Source organism: Papio anubis, chromosome X (assembly GCF_008728515.1).
Source record: "Papio anubis isolate 15944 chromosome X, Panubis1.0, whole genome shotgun sequence".
NCBI lineage: Eukaryota > Metazoa > Chordata > Mammalia > Primates > Cercopithecidae > Papio > Papio anubis.
This window is the reverse complement of record NC_044996.1, coordinates 117,446,892-117,463,404: the sequence shown is the minus strand read 5'-3', so window position 1 is coordinate 117,463,404 and position 16,513 is coordinate 117,446,892. Positions and strand designations below refer to the sequence as shown.

The 16,513-nt window shown below is 37.1% G+C and overlaps 1 protein-coding gene across 1 annotated transcript; it reads right to left on the bottom strand.

The window, feature by feature from the left end:
• Positions 1-436: 436 nt before the first annotated feature.
• On the bottom strand, positions 437-5,167 carry DCAF8L1 (DDB1 and CUL4 associated factor 8 like 1). Its single transcript, XM_003917530.4, has one exon. The coding sequence runs from the start codon at positions 3,787-3,789 to the stop codon at positions 1,954-1,956; it is 1,836 nt and encodes a 611-aa protein (XP_003917579.1). The 5' UTR covers positions 3,790-5,167; the 3' UTR covers positions 437-1,953.
• Between the last annotated feature and the right edge of the window lie 11,346 nt (positions 5,168-16,513).

The following is a 16,513-nucleotide window of genomic DNA, read 5'->3' as shown; positions in this document are numbered from 1 at the left end:
GGATGTTTCATTACATCCTTTTCCCAAGAAAAGTCTGCAAAGAATGATGTGGTATAGGCCGGATGTGTTGGCTCATGCCTGTAATCCCAGTACTTTGGGAGGCTGACGTGGGCGGATCACCTGAGGTCAGGAGTTCAAGACTAACCTGGCCAACATGGTGAAATCCCGTCTCTACCAAAAATACAAAAATTAGCCGGGCGTGGTGGCACACACCTGTGGTCCCAGCTACTCAGGAGGCTGAGACAGGAGAATTGCTTGAAACCAGGAGGCAGAGGTTGCCGTGAGCCGAGATTGTGCCACTGCATTCCAGCCTGGGCGGCAGAGTGAGACCCCGTCTAAAAAAAAAAAAAAAAAAAAATATGGTGTGGTATAGTTCATCGTGTTGGGGAAAAGGTGATCTTCTGAATTCATTTGCACAAATAACACATATAAAATAAAAATGAACATTTTTATTGAAAAGTAATTGAACATCTAGTAACTTAAATTTATATTAAGTAAAGCTTAAAACAATTTTTAAAACAATTTAAACTCATAAAACAGCTGAGAGAACTTTAAGCAATGCATGGATGTCAAATAGGATTTTTCTACCAACTACATCACTTGTAAGTATAAACAATCTTTATTGCAACAATTTTTAAAACAAACTCATAAAACAGCTAAATTTTAAGCAATGCATGGATGTCAAATAGGATTTTTCTACCAACAGTATCAAATGGCTGTAAGTATAAACAATTTTTATTGCAACTTATTCTTAAAAGTTAATTAAAATATATTTTTTCAAATATGAGAGATTTTTATATTCCTAGCTGGCATCTTATAGGAGATGCTTGTCTCAGGAGGACTTCCTGGAATATAATCCTGTGGGAGTTCCCAAGCATAAAACTTCAAGAAAATTTAATGCATAAACAATGTCATGTGATTAAATTTAATTTAGTTCTTACCAGCTTCAGTGTGCTCAAATTAATCAATATTATTAACATATGGATTCAGAAAATGTGGATAATCCCAAGTTATTTGCTCTGAGGAGATGAATTATCTAGTTAGGAATTCATCTACACACTACTTCTTCTGTTTTCCTTTTCTGAGGCTGTGTGTGTATGTGTATGTGTGTAGCTGGCCAGGAGCTCTGTGCCATGGTGGCTGTACACAATGCAGGTGATGTTTGTTGGGAAATCACAATTAACCAGATGATGAGGAGTGAATTTCTTGAGCACTCCATTGTTTTCTTTCTCATCAATTCTCCTCTGGTCATAAATCTTTACAAATTGATCATGTCCACCCACTGCGAATTGGTAAATATTGGCAGGATTCATAGAGATTGTATACAGTCCCACTTTCTTATTCTTTTCTCTGGTCACCACAACTTTTGAAGCTGTGTGTGTGTATGGCTAAGTGTTAGGAATTAATTTACACACTACTTATCTTTTCCTTTTCTGAGACTGTGTGTGTCCAAGTGTCAGTATTCAAAGAATTATGGTTTGCCTTATTTTACCTCTAAAGAATAAACACATTTATGAAATTTTCAAGTCAACTGAAGAACTTGATCTTCAAAATAAATTGGTAAAAGATGAAAAAAAGTAAAAAAGGAATAGTTTTCAGAATGTCTGAAATGAGTAGATACATCTAATAAGGCCATTAATTTTTTCAACAAAATTATGCAATTTTAGAGGTCAATTATAAGGGAACAGAGAAGAGAGGCATAAGTTGTGTATGCACTCATATAAGGGGTAACAAAAGAGGCATAAAGAAATAGAGGAAAGGAATGAGAGACAAAGAATGTGTGGAAGGAAGAAAGGAGAGAAGGAGATGGAAGAGATGGTTTGCAGAATATATTGTGAAAAATAGAAGACAAAAAGCAAATCTATTAATCTATTGACAACTCTAAATTAGTCAGACTGAATTTTAAAGTCCAGGGTACTCAGGTAACATCTAGCTGGACTGGATATGAGGCCTTCAGGATGGCAAGCACTGCACTCGATCTTGGCCCTCCTCCTCGGATGTATCCGAGGTGCTGGAAGACTCATCCAGCTCTTCATTTGGGAACTCAGCTCCATGACCTCTCCAGCCGAAGTGATGAGCTCTCTGTGACAGGTGACGCATGAAGAACCGAAGCATGTGGTTGTCAAATGGGTCGGTATGGTGCAAGTTATCTTCATCTCGTTCCTGCTTGTTCTTCTTAATCACATCTTTTAACCCAGTAAGCTCAGTGGCAGCTTTAGCTGTGGGTGTCCAGATCTTGACATGCTGATCTAGGCCACTGGTCGCCAACACTGGTAGGTAAGGGTGGGGTTCAAGACAGTTTACTATACCTCCTCTGTCCCCCTCCATGAACTGGATGATCTGGCAGGACGATTTCTCCCAGAAGAAGACGTGCCCACAATCACTACCGCTCACAACAAACTCACTCCTGGGGCCATAGAAATTAACACATTTGATTGTGGCATTATTTCTGTGCCCCTTATATCTCTTAACATATTGAGCACCATCACTGTGAGAGGAGTTGAAGAGGTAAATATCTTCATCATTGTAGCTGGCCAGGAGCTCTGTGCCATCGTGGCTGTACACAATGCAGGTGATGCTTGCTGGGAAATCACAATTAACCAGATGATGAGGAGTGAATTTCTTGAGCACTCCATTGTTTTCTTTCTCATCAATTCTCCTCTGGTCATAAATCCTTACAAATTGATCATGTCCACCCACTGCAAATTGGTAAATATTGGCAGGATTCATCGAGATTGTATACAGTCCCACTTTCTTATCCTTTTCTCTTGTTACCACAACTTTTGAAGCTGGCCGGTCTTGTCTGAGGTCAATGGTGAACACAACGGCATCTTCACCTGAAGTGAGGAACTTATAAGGAGAGTCTGGCTCCAGAGCCAACTCGTGGGCAGGTCCCCTGTGCCTGGCCACACGCTTAGTATTCTCGCAATACGATGCATTAATTAGTTCTGCTACCCGTACCTGTCCATCATGGCCACACATGGCCATGATGGAATCACCACAGTTAGGAAAGAACTTAGCCTGGATGACATTAATATCGTGACCACTCTCAAAGTTCAGTACTGGCTTCTGCCGCACCCAGTCCCACACTATCACCCTTAAGTCATCACCGCTACTGGCCAGCCGGGTGCCACGCTGGTTAAAGTGTACAGTACTGACAGAACCAGCATGGCCTCCAAGAAGACCCTGCAGGCAGAAACGCTGCACAAAGGCTCTTGCCCCACAGGCCTCATATACAAAGCGGGCACTTGAACCCAGCTGCCGCTGGCGAAGAGCAGTAAGGACTTGCCAGCGTGGTCGGGGCAGGGCAGACGTCTCTGACGAAATCCACTCCTCCAGCGCCCGATCCTCCTCTAACAAACACTGCTCATGGTTGGCGCCACCGCATCGTGTACACACCCGAGGCTGTTCTTCTTCCTCCTCCCCTTCCTCCTCCTCCATCTCTTCTTCTTCCTCCTCCCTTTCTGTCTCCTCCTCTCCCACTAAGGGGTAATAAAATAAACCTTCACCACTCACGAGGAAATGCTCAAAATCCTCCACACTTTCAAGTTCGACGTCTTCACTTGAACTTTCCGGGTCTGTGTCTTGATTTTCTGTGCTGGCATCGTTCGGGAAACCACCATCCCTGGTATCACCGCCATCTCCGGTCGATGGCTCTGCGGCCGCCATTTCAGTGTCTGAGGAGGCCGCCGTCGCCACTGCTGCTCCAGACTGCTCCTCTGGGCTGCTTAACAGGCTTTCAGTCCCTAAGTCTGGTAAGCCATCTGTGCTGCCCTCTTGATCGGACATCTCGAACGACGTTTGCCGTATCTGATCTGGAACTGGAAAAGTCAACCCCTAAAAGCTCAGGGAAGAGAGCACACCTGCCCTGAGGACGGACGGTCGGAGAAGGCAGTAGGTTAGCGGCAAAGAGACACCAACCCGATTGGCTAAAAGGGGCGACAAACTAATCCACCAAGGCTGACGTCAGTACGGGAGCCGGTGAGGCTCAGAAGGCTTCTTATCTGCTCGCCTCCTCTCAGGGTCCAGACTGCTCTAATTTTTCCAGGCCCAGAGCCACACCCCCACAGGCATCTTACACTGTGAGTAGCTGCGGGTTTTTTGAAGATTGAAACTTGCCACACGTTGGAAAATGCTCTTATTAGAAAGGTCACGCAGTGAATGCAAAGAACTCTGATATTCTTAGTCTTGCCACCAGACGGCAATATTTTGGCATGACAGAGAGGTCTCTACTATAGGTGTATCTTAAGTTAGACATAGGCTCTGAGACGAGGATGTATGTTTGATTAATTTAAGAAAATGATCTAAGGGAAGACAGTGGATGCAAGGAAGAGTGAAATCTCAGGTGAACATCCCTCAGAGGACAGCTTCAGCACGATCCTCCTGGGGAACTCTGGAGAGTAAATTACATCTGAGTTATCCTTACACCAGGCAAGGGAGTGAACTTTCATACCCCTACACTGTTCAGTCATTTGTTAAAGGCCACACTGGGAGGGATGAGCATATCAACTCCCAGATGTCCCAGATGCTTTACAATCTCTTCATCTGTGGGCAAAAGCCCCTTCAGCAGCTTGAGGGCTAAAGAGCTGTACATTAGTACTGATGCTTGGAAGGGAAAGGGAAGTAGATGGTACAAAAAGGGATTTGAAAGGATCTTGCAGAAGCATGAACATTAACAGCCACAAGGTAGCTAATACAACGACTATTAGAAAGGGCTTTGTTACTACTGTGTATGATGATGAAAGTACAACTTAAATAAAACTTTAAAAAGTGTATAGAAGTCTAATTTGGAAGGTGAAACTAAAACTAAAGTCATGGTAAGCAAATGCCATTCACTCCCCATATCTTGTTAAACGATGGTTCAAATCCCACAGTTGCCATACCCCTCTTCATGCCAGTTGAAGGAATAATCTGGGGAACAATGGTGAAGTGCAAAGACTGACAGTCTTAAATAATAAGACTCGAAAGTCTAAAAGAATCCTTGACCCAAGGTCTACGGACGAATGATGTGTTAGCAGACGTGAAAACATTAATCTCCTTGTGCTTTATCAGAACTCTTGGGTGACCAGGACCAATGTTAATGATCAGTAACATTTTGAAAGGAATATTCTTTTCTGAACAGTAGAACTCAACAGGGGATTAAAAATACTCAGTAAACCATGCTGTAAACAGATGTTCTGTCAACCAGGTTTTGTTTTCCTTTTTTTTTTTTTGAGATGGAGTTTCACTCTTGTTGCCCAGGCTGGAGTACAATGGCGCGATTTCAGCTCACCGCCACCTCTGCCTCCCGGGTTCAAGCGATTCTCCTGCCTCAGCCTCCTGAGTAGTTGGGACTACAGGCATGTGCCACCACACCCAACTAATTTTGTATTTTTAGTAGAGACAGGAGTTCTCCATGTTGGTCAGGCTGGTCTCAAACTCCCAAACTCAGGTGATGATCACGCCCCCCTCAGCCTCCCAAAGTGCTGGGATTATAGCATGAGCCACCGCACCTGGCCTGTTGTTCCTTTTTTAGAGCATAAAGTAGCTTTAGCATGGTTCTTAAGGGCCCTAGGATTCTCCAGATGGTAAGTGACCACTGGCTTCAAGTTAAAGTTACTAACTGCATTAACCCCCATCAAGAGAGCCAGCCTGGCCTTTGAAGCTGTGAAGCCAGGCATTAATTTCTTGTCTCCAGTTATGGAAGTCCTGCATGGCATCTACCTCCAATAGAAGGCTGTTTGTTCTACAGTGAAAATCAGTTGTTTAGTGTAGCCACCTTCATCAATTAGATACACTTTCTATGAGAGAACTGAGGTGATCCAAATATTTGTCAAGTACTACTGGTTCTTCAGTTATTAGTGCTATTTGACAAATATTTCTGGTTTTTCTCTCATTGATGTATGTGATAGGCCTGTACTTCCAGGTCTTTATATGGTTGGATGGGACTGTGTGACCAGATTTACCTGCTCCCTTGTGAGAGGAAGTGCTGTTTGTTACTACTGGGCTGGCTTGTTTCATTGCTAATGTGTGGCCATCCATACATCTCTTTCCCCAGTTTGCTCATGACCTGCAATGTTCCAGATGTCAGCTAGTCTCCATGAATATCTACCATGAACAGAGAACACTTCTCCCATTCCTCCCCAGTAACCCATGATAGATATGTAGCATAAGCAAAATATCAACTTTATCATCATCATCTTTGGAAAATTGGGGAATATTTGTTACTGCAGAATAGCCTAGTCTATCTGACTGAGACAAACTACATTGTCGATTACTTTTTAAATTTTAGAACTTAGGTCAGAATATTAAGTTATGTTTTATATTTAGAGGATGACAAAACCTTCAAGTTATTAAAGATTATAAGTTTCTGACTATCCATTTACAAGATAGTCATGCTTATTTCTCCTAAACAACAAAGTACTCAGCACAGGATAGGTATGTAGTAAGTATTTTTCTGGTGAATTCATGTATTAAAGCTGTATATTTATGAATGAATATATAGAAGAATGAAACAAAACCAAAAAAAATTCTATTGAACATTCCATGGAGGATGGATAATAGTGAATAACCTAAGGGAGATATCCATTTTGAGTTTAATGTTAACATAAAAATCTAATATTGAACAATTTTACATCAGGGCAATGCAAACAACATTGCCTAAGACTCAGGCTGAAGATCATTCTCTGAAATTTTCATAAGAAACAGTAGATTTATGTTATCTTTATACAGTGTCCAGCTAAGGGGAGGCAGATTCAAAACCATGTTTAAAATGTTAAATTAAGGCCGGGCACAGTGGCTTATGCCTGTAATCTCAGCACTTTGGGAGGCCGAGGTGGGTGGATCACTTGAGGTCAGCAGTTCGAGACCAGTCTGGCCAACATGGTGAAACACCATCTCTACTAAAAATTAGCCTAACATGGTGGCAGGCGCCTGTATTCCCAACTACTCAGGAGACTGAGACAGGAGAATCGCTTGAACCCGGGAGGCAGAGGTTGCAGTGAGCCAAGATCACGCCATTGCACTCCATTCTGGGCGGCAGAGTGAGACTCCATTTCAAAATAATAATAATAATAAAATAAAATGTTAAGATGTAAAAACGAAAAGAAAATGTATGTTTATATGTTCATACTAGGCTTGCTTTTTTGTCATACATTGGGGTTAAATTTGAGACTCAACATAAAATTGCTTATAGGAAAGTTTATTTACCCATAATATTTGAGAAATCTAAGTAAGATTAATTGCTAAATATCATACATCATTTCAACTGCATTACTTCCTCTCATAATAAGTAGATTACTTTTCACTTTTGTGAGTTAGTATACTATACTGGTAGAATTGAGAAAAGTAGGTCATTGACCACGTCCAGATGGGCAAAGATATTTAGCTTGCGGAGAAGTAGGCCAATCGCACCACAATTAAGACATCTACCTGCTTAATTACTGCTGCATTAAACGATAACCTTCACATTTTCTTCTAGCTCTACTGTCACTGAAAAGTTTCACTATGACACAGTCTGTCAACTCAGAGGGTTAAAATTTTAACATGTATTTCTTGATAATTGTAATATTTGTACATTTTACATGTTTTGTGAGAATCTCATGTTAAAATTAAATCATCACAATATTATTGTCTCTTCACTAAACACTGCATTTCAATGTAAGAAGTGTAATTGATTCAATTTAATTCAGCCAGCTGTTTTATTTTAAGAACAATTTGCTTTTCTCAGCTTATCTTTCCCATTTTTCCTTCCCATGTTTCTGAGAGGAGGAGTTATTTGGTCAGCAGGAAACATTCTTGAACATCAAATATTTAAAACTATGCAGCCACAAATTTTAAATAGCATCCATGTTAGGCCTCTGCTAAGAACAGAGCTTTTGAATCAGGAGGTAATTTTTTTTGTGGTTTGCTAAAAGGTTCATTAACAACAACAATAAAATTGTGAGCAGTTCAGTAAGCTTTGACATTTTTGAGGTGTGCACTAAAAGTATTACCACATATGTTTGCCTTTTCTTTTTATAATCAAATTTTTTATGAAAAATTGAAGATATTATTTTCAAAATAGTAAGAAAGAAAAATAGCAAAGAACAATAAAAGGTCATGTATGCCATTCTACTCTTTAATTAAAAAAAAAAAAACACTAATAAATAAGACATGATGGAACCTGTAGCATATTCCATAGCAAAACAATATTAATAGTACAGAGTTAAATTTTAAGTATAAAATTTTCCCACTGACATTTATGGTATTGCCTTGACATTTTGTTTACTTCTTTTTAAAAAGCACATCTGTCAGGAAGCAGTGACTCATGCCTGTAATTCAAGCATTTGGGGAGGCTGAGGCAGGTAGATAGCTTGAGCCCAGGAGTTCGAGACCAGCCTGGACAAGAGATCCCATTTCTACAAAAATACAAAAATTAGTTGGGTGTGGTGACATGTGCCCAGCTCCTCAGTAGGTTGAGGCAGGAGGATCATTTGAGCTCAGGAGGTTGAGGCTGCAGTGGGCTGAGATTGCATCATTGCACTCCAACCTGGGCAAAAGAGTGAGATCCTGCCAAAAAAAAAAAAAAGCATTACCTAATTCCGTACTTTCTATATAGTAGAGGTGCAGTAAACATTTGTTGAATTGATTTAAGTGAATTTTTATTTAAAATTTTAGTAAACATATACCAGTATGAACTTTCCCTTTCATCAACATTTGCCCTAATTAAGTTACATCTTGGAATGTTCTATTAATAAAATATATTTCTGTGGCCGGGCGCAGTGGCTCACGCCTGTAATCCCAGCACTTTGGGAGGCCAAGGCAGGTAGATCACGAGGTCAGGAGATCGAGACCATCCCGGCTAACACGGTGAAACCCCGTCTCTACGAAAAATACAAAAAATTAGCCAGGCGTGGTGGCGGGCGCCTGTAGTCCCAGCTACTCGGAAGGCTGAGGCAGGAGAATGGCGTGAACCCGGGAGGCGGAGCTTGCAGTGAGCCGAGATCGTGCCACTGCACTCCAGCCTGGGCGACAGAGCGAGACTCCGTCTCAAAAAAATAAAAAATAAAAATAAATAAATAAAATATATTTCTGTAGGAAAAAACATATCTTAAGGAACTGTTTAGACTTTATCAGAGGTTAAATGCAAGTGCTTTCTAATCGTACAAGAAGAATCCTAAAAAAATAAGTAATCTGTCTTCCCTTACCACTTAGCTCCACATACACATGATATACCCAGTGTTCATAGTATTTTGGATGCCTAATTTAGCTTCTGACAGAAATTTCTGTTAATGCACAGATACAATTTTATGAAGTACGTGTCAGTAGTTATTTGCCATGTGGGGTTTTGAGCTTTTAGTTTTAACTCTATTTGGGTAGCAGTTGCTTGAAATTTGAACGTGAGCCATGAGTGTCCTTTCAATACAAAATAAGTGAGGAGCAAAAATCTCACTGACCTTCCCCACCTCACAGTGGAATCAGTATACTGCAGTGGCATGTTTTGATTGATTGACACAGATTCACTCCATCTTTTATGTGGGAGACACTGTTTGGTGGTGAGGAAGGATAATAGAAAAGGGATGTTTTTTGCCCTTGAGAAACTTCTGATATCTAGTTGAGGAGCTGGGAAATGTATGGAAATATATGGGACTTATATGGAATATTGTTCCCATATGAGTCAAAGAATGTTTATGACAACCATTGTGATCTGAACTTTAGAGTCTCAAGATGCTTTTATCCTTATTTTTGTTACACAATGTATTTAATTACCTTACTATTTTACCTACGTCATGCTAGATCCTTCTTATTAGATTGCAAACTTCTTGAAGAAGCATATTGTGAGACACTTGTTTTCATGATTTATGTGGTTGGTACTATTAGAAAACTTTTCAAAATATAGTGAGTAATCGAGAGATATGGTGAGCCATCCATGAAATTCTCTGTTGCATCATGAAACTGTTCTTCTAGTTCACCTCTTCTATCCTTTGTCTTTTTCTTGATTCCTGAAGGGGTGTGGCATCCTTAGGAAAAAATCACAAAGAGGCAGAGAAAAAAGTTAAAATAATGCGTTTCAGTTATGTTATAAGTAGCTGACAATATTAGAAAAAGAAAGGTGGCTTTGTCCTCTCTGAAAAATTTAAAGGATCTAAAACCCCTCCAGTAATGAAGAGTAAGAATCTGTTTTCTTTCTAGAAATAGCCAGTGGTGTAACCCAGTACCTAGGGAGCCTTGTGACCCATGTGAAGGACCTTGATCCTGAGGGTTAAGTAAAGACAAGGCTGAGAGCACCATAGAGAGCAAAAGGAGAGTGATGCCTAGTGCCAGATCTGTCTCACAGACCCTGGCCAACCAACAGGTGAAACGAATACTCAGACACAGGTATGCAGTGTAAGAGCAGCTGGGGGACTGCCTGGCTCTAGTGGCCAAAGTGCAGCCCTAAGAAGCTGGAACTGCTTGCTTTTATTCAGTGCAGGCACAATGCCGAAAGCCTGGAGCATATACAACCTGCAGGTCATTAACATTTATTGTTCCCCTTTCAGGGAATGTCACACATGTGGATGTTCAAAGGTCTGTTCCTAGACAACTTCAAACAAACAAGCCTGAGCAAGATAACTTTCCCTTCCCTCCCTTGCACATACTCCTCGCCCTCTGCCTCAGGGTTAGAAAACAGCTGCCTTCAGCTATTCTCCCCTGAAGGTTTGCAGAGCCTTCTGACCTTTCAGAAGGCCTACTCCATTCCCTATAGTTTCTCCCACCACTCTGATTAATCTCCTACAGCCTAGAAGAGATATGAAATGAAATATAACAAAGAAAAACTGAAGTACAAACTTTCTTTCAGATTCCATATTCATGATCCTCTGATGATGTTCTGCAGTAGATCCTCAAATAGATTTGTTTTCTTCTGTTACACCTTTATGCACTTTGTAAGCACAAGCAAAGGATAATAAGGAGCACTGTAGAATGTTAGACCTGGAAAAGACTTAGAATTGAAACTTAGGAGGAACCCTCTAATTAATATGTGAGATTAGTAACTGATACCAAGAAAAATTAAATTCCCTACAGATTAGAAAGAATCTATACTTATGAAAGACTAGCGAAAAGGGGCCAATAACATGTATTAGTATTTACTAAGTATCCTCTATTCTCTATACTCATGACTAGTCTGAAAGGGTGTCTCCCTTACCTTTTGGTTTTTACAGTGATGACTTGTTTTGATGTCCATGCTAGCAGGGAACGAGATCATGTCCCTTGCATTTATTTTAGTTACTACAATGCATCTTTTTCTCTGTTCATTGTTAACTTTTCCTCTTAAATTTGCCATTTTGAAATTAAACCATTACTCAAACCAAAAAGAACAGAAAAAATATTCCCACCAACTTCTAAACATAATCAGACTAAGTTCTTGCTATTAAATTATTTTACACATTCCCTCAGGCAAAGTCTAGATATAATCCAACTGTAGTAATTGCTATAAATGTTATTAAAGTGTAAACAGCTAGAATTAAATATAAGTTCAAGACAAAGCAGTATTATTCAACTCTCTATTTAATGAAAAATCTTCTGTGTTCATCTCATGTTTGTTAAGTATGCCTATGATATTTCATTTCTAGCTGGTGGCAAGAGAAGAAAAATAGTAAGTAAAGGGAGAGTATACCATGACAATCTAAAGGGTTAAAATTGATTTTAGAAAAAAATAATAAAATCCTTTGCAGGCAAATAATTGTCCTCAGATTCATTAATAGGAGCACAGTATTTAATTATTCCTATATTCATCACATTTTCAATGAGTGAAAAATTATACATATGTATGTATTCCAATATAAAAACTTCAGAAAAATAATCTCTAAAGTTTATTCACAATTGCTATTTATCAGTAGAAGTTTTGATTTTCCATAAATTTACTTCTTCAGAAAAGAAATTGCTAAAAGATATATCTATATTGTATATCTATTGTGTGTCTATATATATATATACACACACACATATAGTATATCTCTGTAGATACACAAAAGGTATATCTATATTCTATAACAATTTCTTTGTTTCAGAAAGTTATTTTTCACTGTACAAATCCACACATGTAATTGTTAGTTACATTACTATTTTTATATATCTTTATCTATTTTCTCACTATGTTTACCTGTATTTATCCTTTCACCTAGGATATTTAATATAATTTTAAGTTATTTTATTGGGGAAAAAGCATGATAAAATGTCCTAAACACACACAGTTGCATATACAAACTTGCAGCCCTCTTTCCTTACAGGAGCCATCATAAATTTCTTGTGAACCTTCTGGAAATATCCCGAGCATATATCCATATTTTTTTTAAAAAAATTTACTTAAATGAGTAATATACACACTTCTTACATTTGTATTTGCAGTTTGTTTATGTTTTGTTAGAATATCTTTTATGTGCTTCAATATCAGCGTGTAAGGACAGGATCTCTGTTTTAATAGCTAATATTGCAATTGTAGGTATCATAATTTTAAAAAATAAAATATGACTAAAATAACCCTTAGGTGCATTTCAGGATTTAGTTATTAATTAGTAATGCTGAAATGGCAAACATTTTACATATTTTAGTGTGTTTTTATCGTGTTTATAAATGTATGTGTAGGATAAGTAAAATACTGCCAAATTGCATTCCAAATGATTCTTTTCTTTCCTGTCATTTTTTCTTACCAAATACCTCAATGAATTACAAACTTTCAGATCTATGTTACTATAATAAAAAATCTGTACCTCAACTTTTTATTCTTTTATGCTTCTATTTAGAATTTGAACCTTCTAACATGTCTGTTCATATGCTTCACATTATTTTCTTTATAAAGTGTACATTATTACATCTGCCCATTTTTTGTTGTTTTGTAGATTTTTATTATTAGTATAAAATAACTTATCATATGTCAATGAAATAACCCCTTCTCCATGTAGCTGGCTAATATTTTTGCATATTTTATTTGTATCTTGATACTGTGTATGTTCTACTTTGCCGTAAAGAAAATGTAATTCCTCCACTGTTTACTAGCTGACTTCTCTGTGCCAGATCCCTATCTGTAAAACCTCCGTCTGAGGTAGGGATAGTATTTTAGTCTTTGGAAGGATTTAAAGAGCTAATCCATTTAAAATTTTAGAATAGCAACTAGCACATATTAAGCAATCTGCAACTATCAGCAGCAGCAGAAGCATCATTAACACGGCTATTTTGGTTGTTTAAACAGATTTGTCAAATTTTTTTAGAGCTTCTAGGTTTTTGGCTTCCTTCTTGCTCGATGTAAAATTATTAAATAGTTTTTTTTAATGACTTCTGTTTTCACTCCAGTTGTTCTCAAACGTTGTTTTGGATTAATTACTTGATCTGAAATGCCACATTTAATACATGCTAAATTTTCATATTTTGGAAATCTCATTCTGAACTCACTATTTTGTTTATTTAATCTGCCTATGCTTTATTTTACAAATGAATATAGTTTAATAACTATAATTTGTTCAGTATTCTTGTTTTCTTATTTCACATGAAATTTAAATGTATGACAAATAATTACATTGTTTATTTTATAGGGGTCATATTAAATTTCTAGATTAACTTGAGGAGAAAAGATATGTTTATATATTTAGTCTTCAAGGCTAACAGCAGTCTTAAGCTTCTAACAGTCTTACTTCAATTGAACTTTCAAATCTTTTCATACAAATCTTACACATTTCTAAACTTTAATTTGACTTTCTCTCATTATAAGTGAGATCGTTTTATTTCATTACATTTTTTAACTGGGTGCTGTTCAAATCAAAGATTTTATACCTATTCAAGGGTTGGCAACCTAAGGCCCTCAGGTCATATCCAGTCCACTTTATATGCTTGTGACTGAAGTTTTATTGGAAAACGTCCATGCCCATTTGTTTATTATTATCTATGGCTACTTTCAATGCTATAAAAACAAAATTAATACTGAAATAAGGACTGTATGGCCCAGTAAGCCAAAAATATTTACCATCTTGTCCTTTACAGAAAAAGCCTGCTGATCCCTGCCTTCAGTAATTTTATAACCATTGTATAATTCTAGCTATTCTAATAATTTTTAAGCTGATTTTCTTGGGTCTCCAGGCATGTGAGTCTATTACCAAATAATAAAACTTTTGCTATGCCATGTTAGTTTATGTATCTCTTATTCTATTCTCTTGCTTAATTCCATTGGTTTGTACTACCATAACAATGCAAAATAATGGTCATGATAGTAAAAATACTTTTATAATCCTAAATTGGATAAAATTTCATCTAGCATTTCACAATTAATCATACACTTGGCCTTTAATATTTACATTAAAGTATTCCCATGTTACTAGTGTATAAAAGTATCCTATCCTTCCCCAAATTAGAACTGGGTTTTGAATTTGAAGAAATCCACTTGGACACCTACAGAGAGAATCATATATATTTTATCTCTTGATGAAATATATTAATACATATCTTAATGATTTTACTTTATTCTGTTAGTACCAGCCAATGGAATTAGACAAGAGTAAAGAATCATAAGTATATAAATTATGCTGGTTTGATGAAAAGAATTTGGAACTGTCACTATTCTTTATACACTTTACAGTTTAAATATCATTGCGTTTATAATCCCTGAAGGTTTTCTAGCAATTTTATATTAAACTACCAAGATTCGGTACCTTTTTGAGGCACATTCTTTAAAAGCATTCTCAATTTCCTTGATGGAATTGTAATGTTTAGATTGTTTACTTCTGGAATAAACTTATTATAATTAATATATCCCAAAATACACAATTAATGTAGCTTTCTGGTCCTTGTAAATATTTGAGGAAGATATTATCTTTTTTTCTTATCTGTTATTCTTTCATTTTTATTTCAAAATGTATTTGTACTTTCTTTTTAAAAATTAAATTAGCTAGTTGATTATATTATTATTTGCTCCATTCCCCCTCAAATAACCAGTTTTCAGTTTGTTTATTATATGTATTTATTTTAAGGTCTACTAAACATTCATCTATGTTGCTCCCATTTTCTGTTTCCTCCATTTTCTTTGCTTACGTGTATTTTATTGCTCTCTTGCTAAATTTTAAATTGAGTATTTAATTAAGTTATTTATTTTATTTTATTATTATTATTATTATTTTCGAGATGGAGTTTCGCTCTCGTTGCCCAGGCTGGAGTGCAATGGCGCAATCTCGGCTCACCACAACCTCTGCCTCCCAGGTTCAAGCGATTCTTCTGCCTCAGCCTCCCAAGTAGCTGGGATTACAGGCATGTGCCACCACGCCTGGCTAATTTTGTATTTTTAGTAGAGATGGGGTTTTTCCATGTTGGTCAGGCTGGTCTTGAACTCCGGACCTCAGGTGATCCTCCCGCCTCAGCCTCCCAAAGTACTGCGATTACAGGCGTGAGCCACTTCGCCTGGCCAAATTCACTTATCTTCATTCTTGCTTGTAGTATCACTTTCTGCTAAAAGAGTATATAACCATAAGTGTGGTTTAAACAATAAGGGCATTTATTGTCTCACATACCAAGTTTAGAGGCAAGGTGATTCCACAGCTGGTTCAGCAGTTCATTGATGTCTTCAAGGATCATCCTCTATTCTCTTATCTTTCTAGTCTATCATTCTCACCATATCAGAGTTATCACCACTCATGTTTTCTAGGTAGCTACAGCAGTTCTCAGCTCCACATGCAAATTTAACTCTATCCAACAAAGCATTTGCTATTTTTAAGCCCAAACTGTGGAAAGAAATTTCTGCCAGCAAGTAATTAGGGAATAGGGAGCTGTTGGTTAGGAAACTAACAATGTCTGCCACAGTTTTTAAGATTTAAAATGTTAAGTTATTAGAACATTGAACATTGCTTTAGCCATATTCTATTGGTACTGATATATGAGGCTTGCTTGTGAGTGTTTGTTGGCTATTTATGACTTCTAATTTTTGTTTTCTTACAGAATTAAAAGTGTTTAAAACTTACGTATATTGTGCATAAGACATAATGGTTTTTCTTACTATCAATAAATTGCTTTATTACATTATGAAAAGAGAATGTGGTATATTTTAATATTTAGAAAATTATTAGATATTTTTATTAATGTATGTGACCAAATATACAATCAATTTTGTAAAATTTTGTCATCTAGGCATTTCAGATGACAATATGGTCACTGATATTAGGGTACAGATTTTGGTATACATGTTAGAGGGCCATTCAAATTTGTGTTTACTTGATTGGACAGGAATTAATAGAAGTCAGTTAAATACACTCAGTGATGCTTCATTCTTTTGTTTATTTCCATTCTTTCTATATTGATCCAAATATGATCCTCTTTCAATGAATTTTCTTTCTTTTTGCATTCTGCAACTTAATATTTCTCTTTTATTCTCATTTTTCTTCTTTGAAGTCTTATATAGAATCTCAACCTTTGTTTCAGAGAAGCCAGATTTTTTCTAATATCCTTGATTTAATGTAGATTTCTTTCAAATGCGTAGTTATTCAGTGTGTGACTTTTCTAAAATTGTTTTTGTCTTTTTTTTTTTTTTTTTTTTTTTTTT

What these genes read in the sequence shown, in the direction of transcription:
- DCAF8L1 (XM_003917530.4), bottom strand. Translation starts at nt 3,789, where the DNA reads ATGTCCGATCAAGAGGGCAGCACAGATGGCTTACCAGACTTAGGGACT.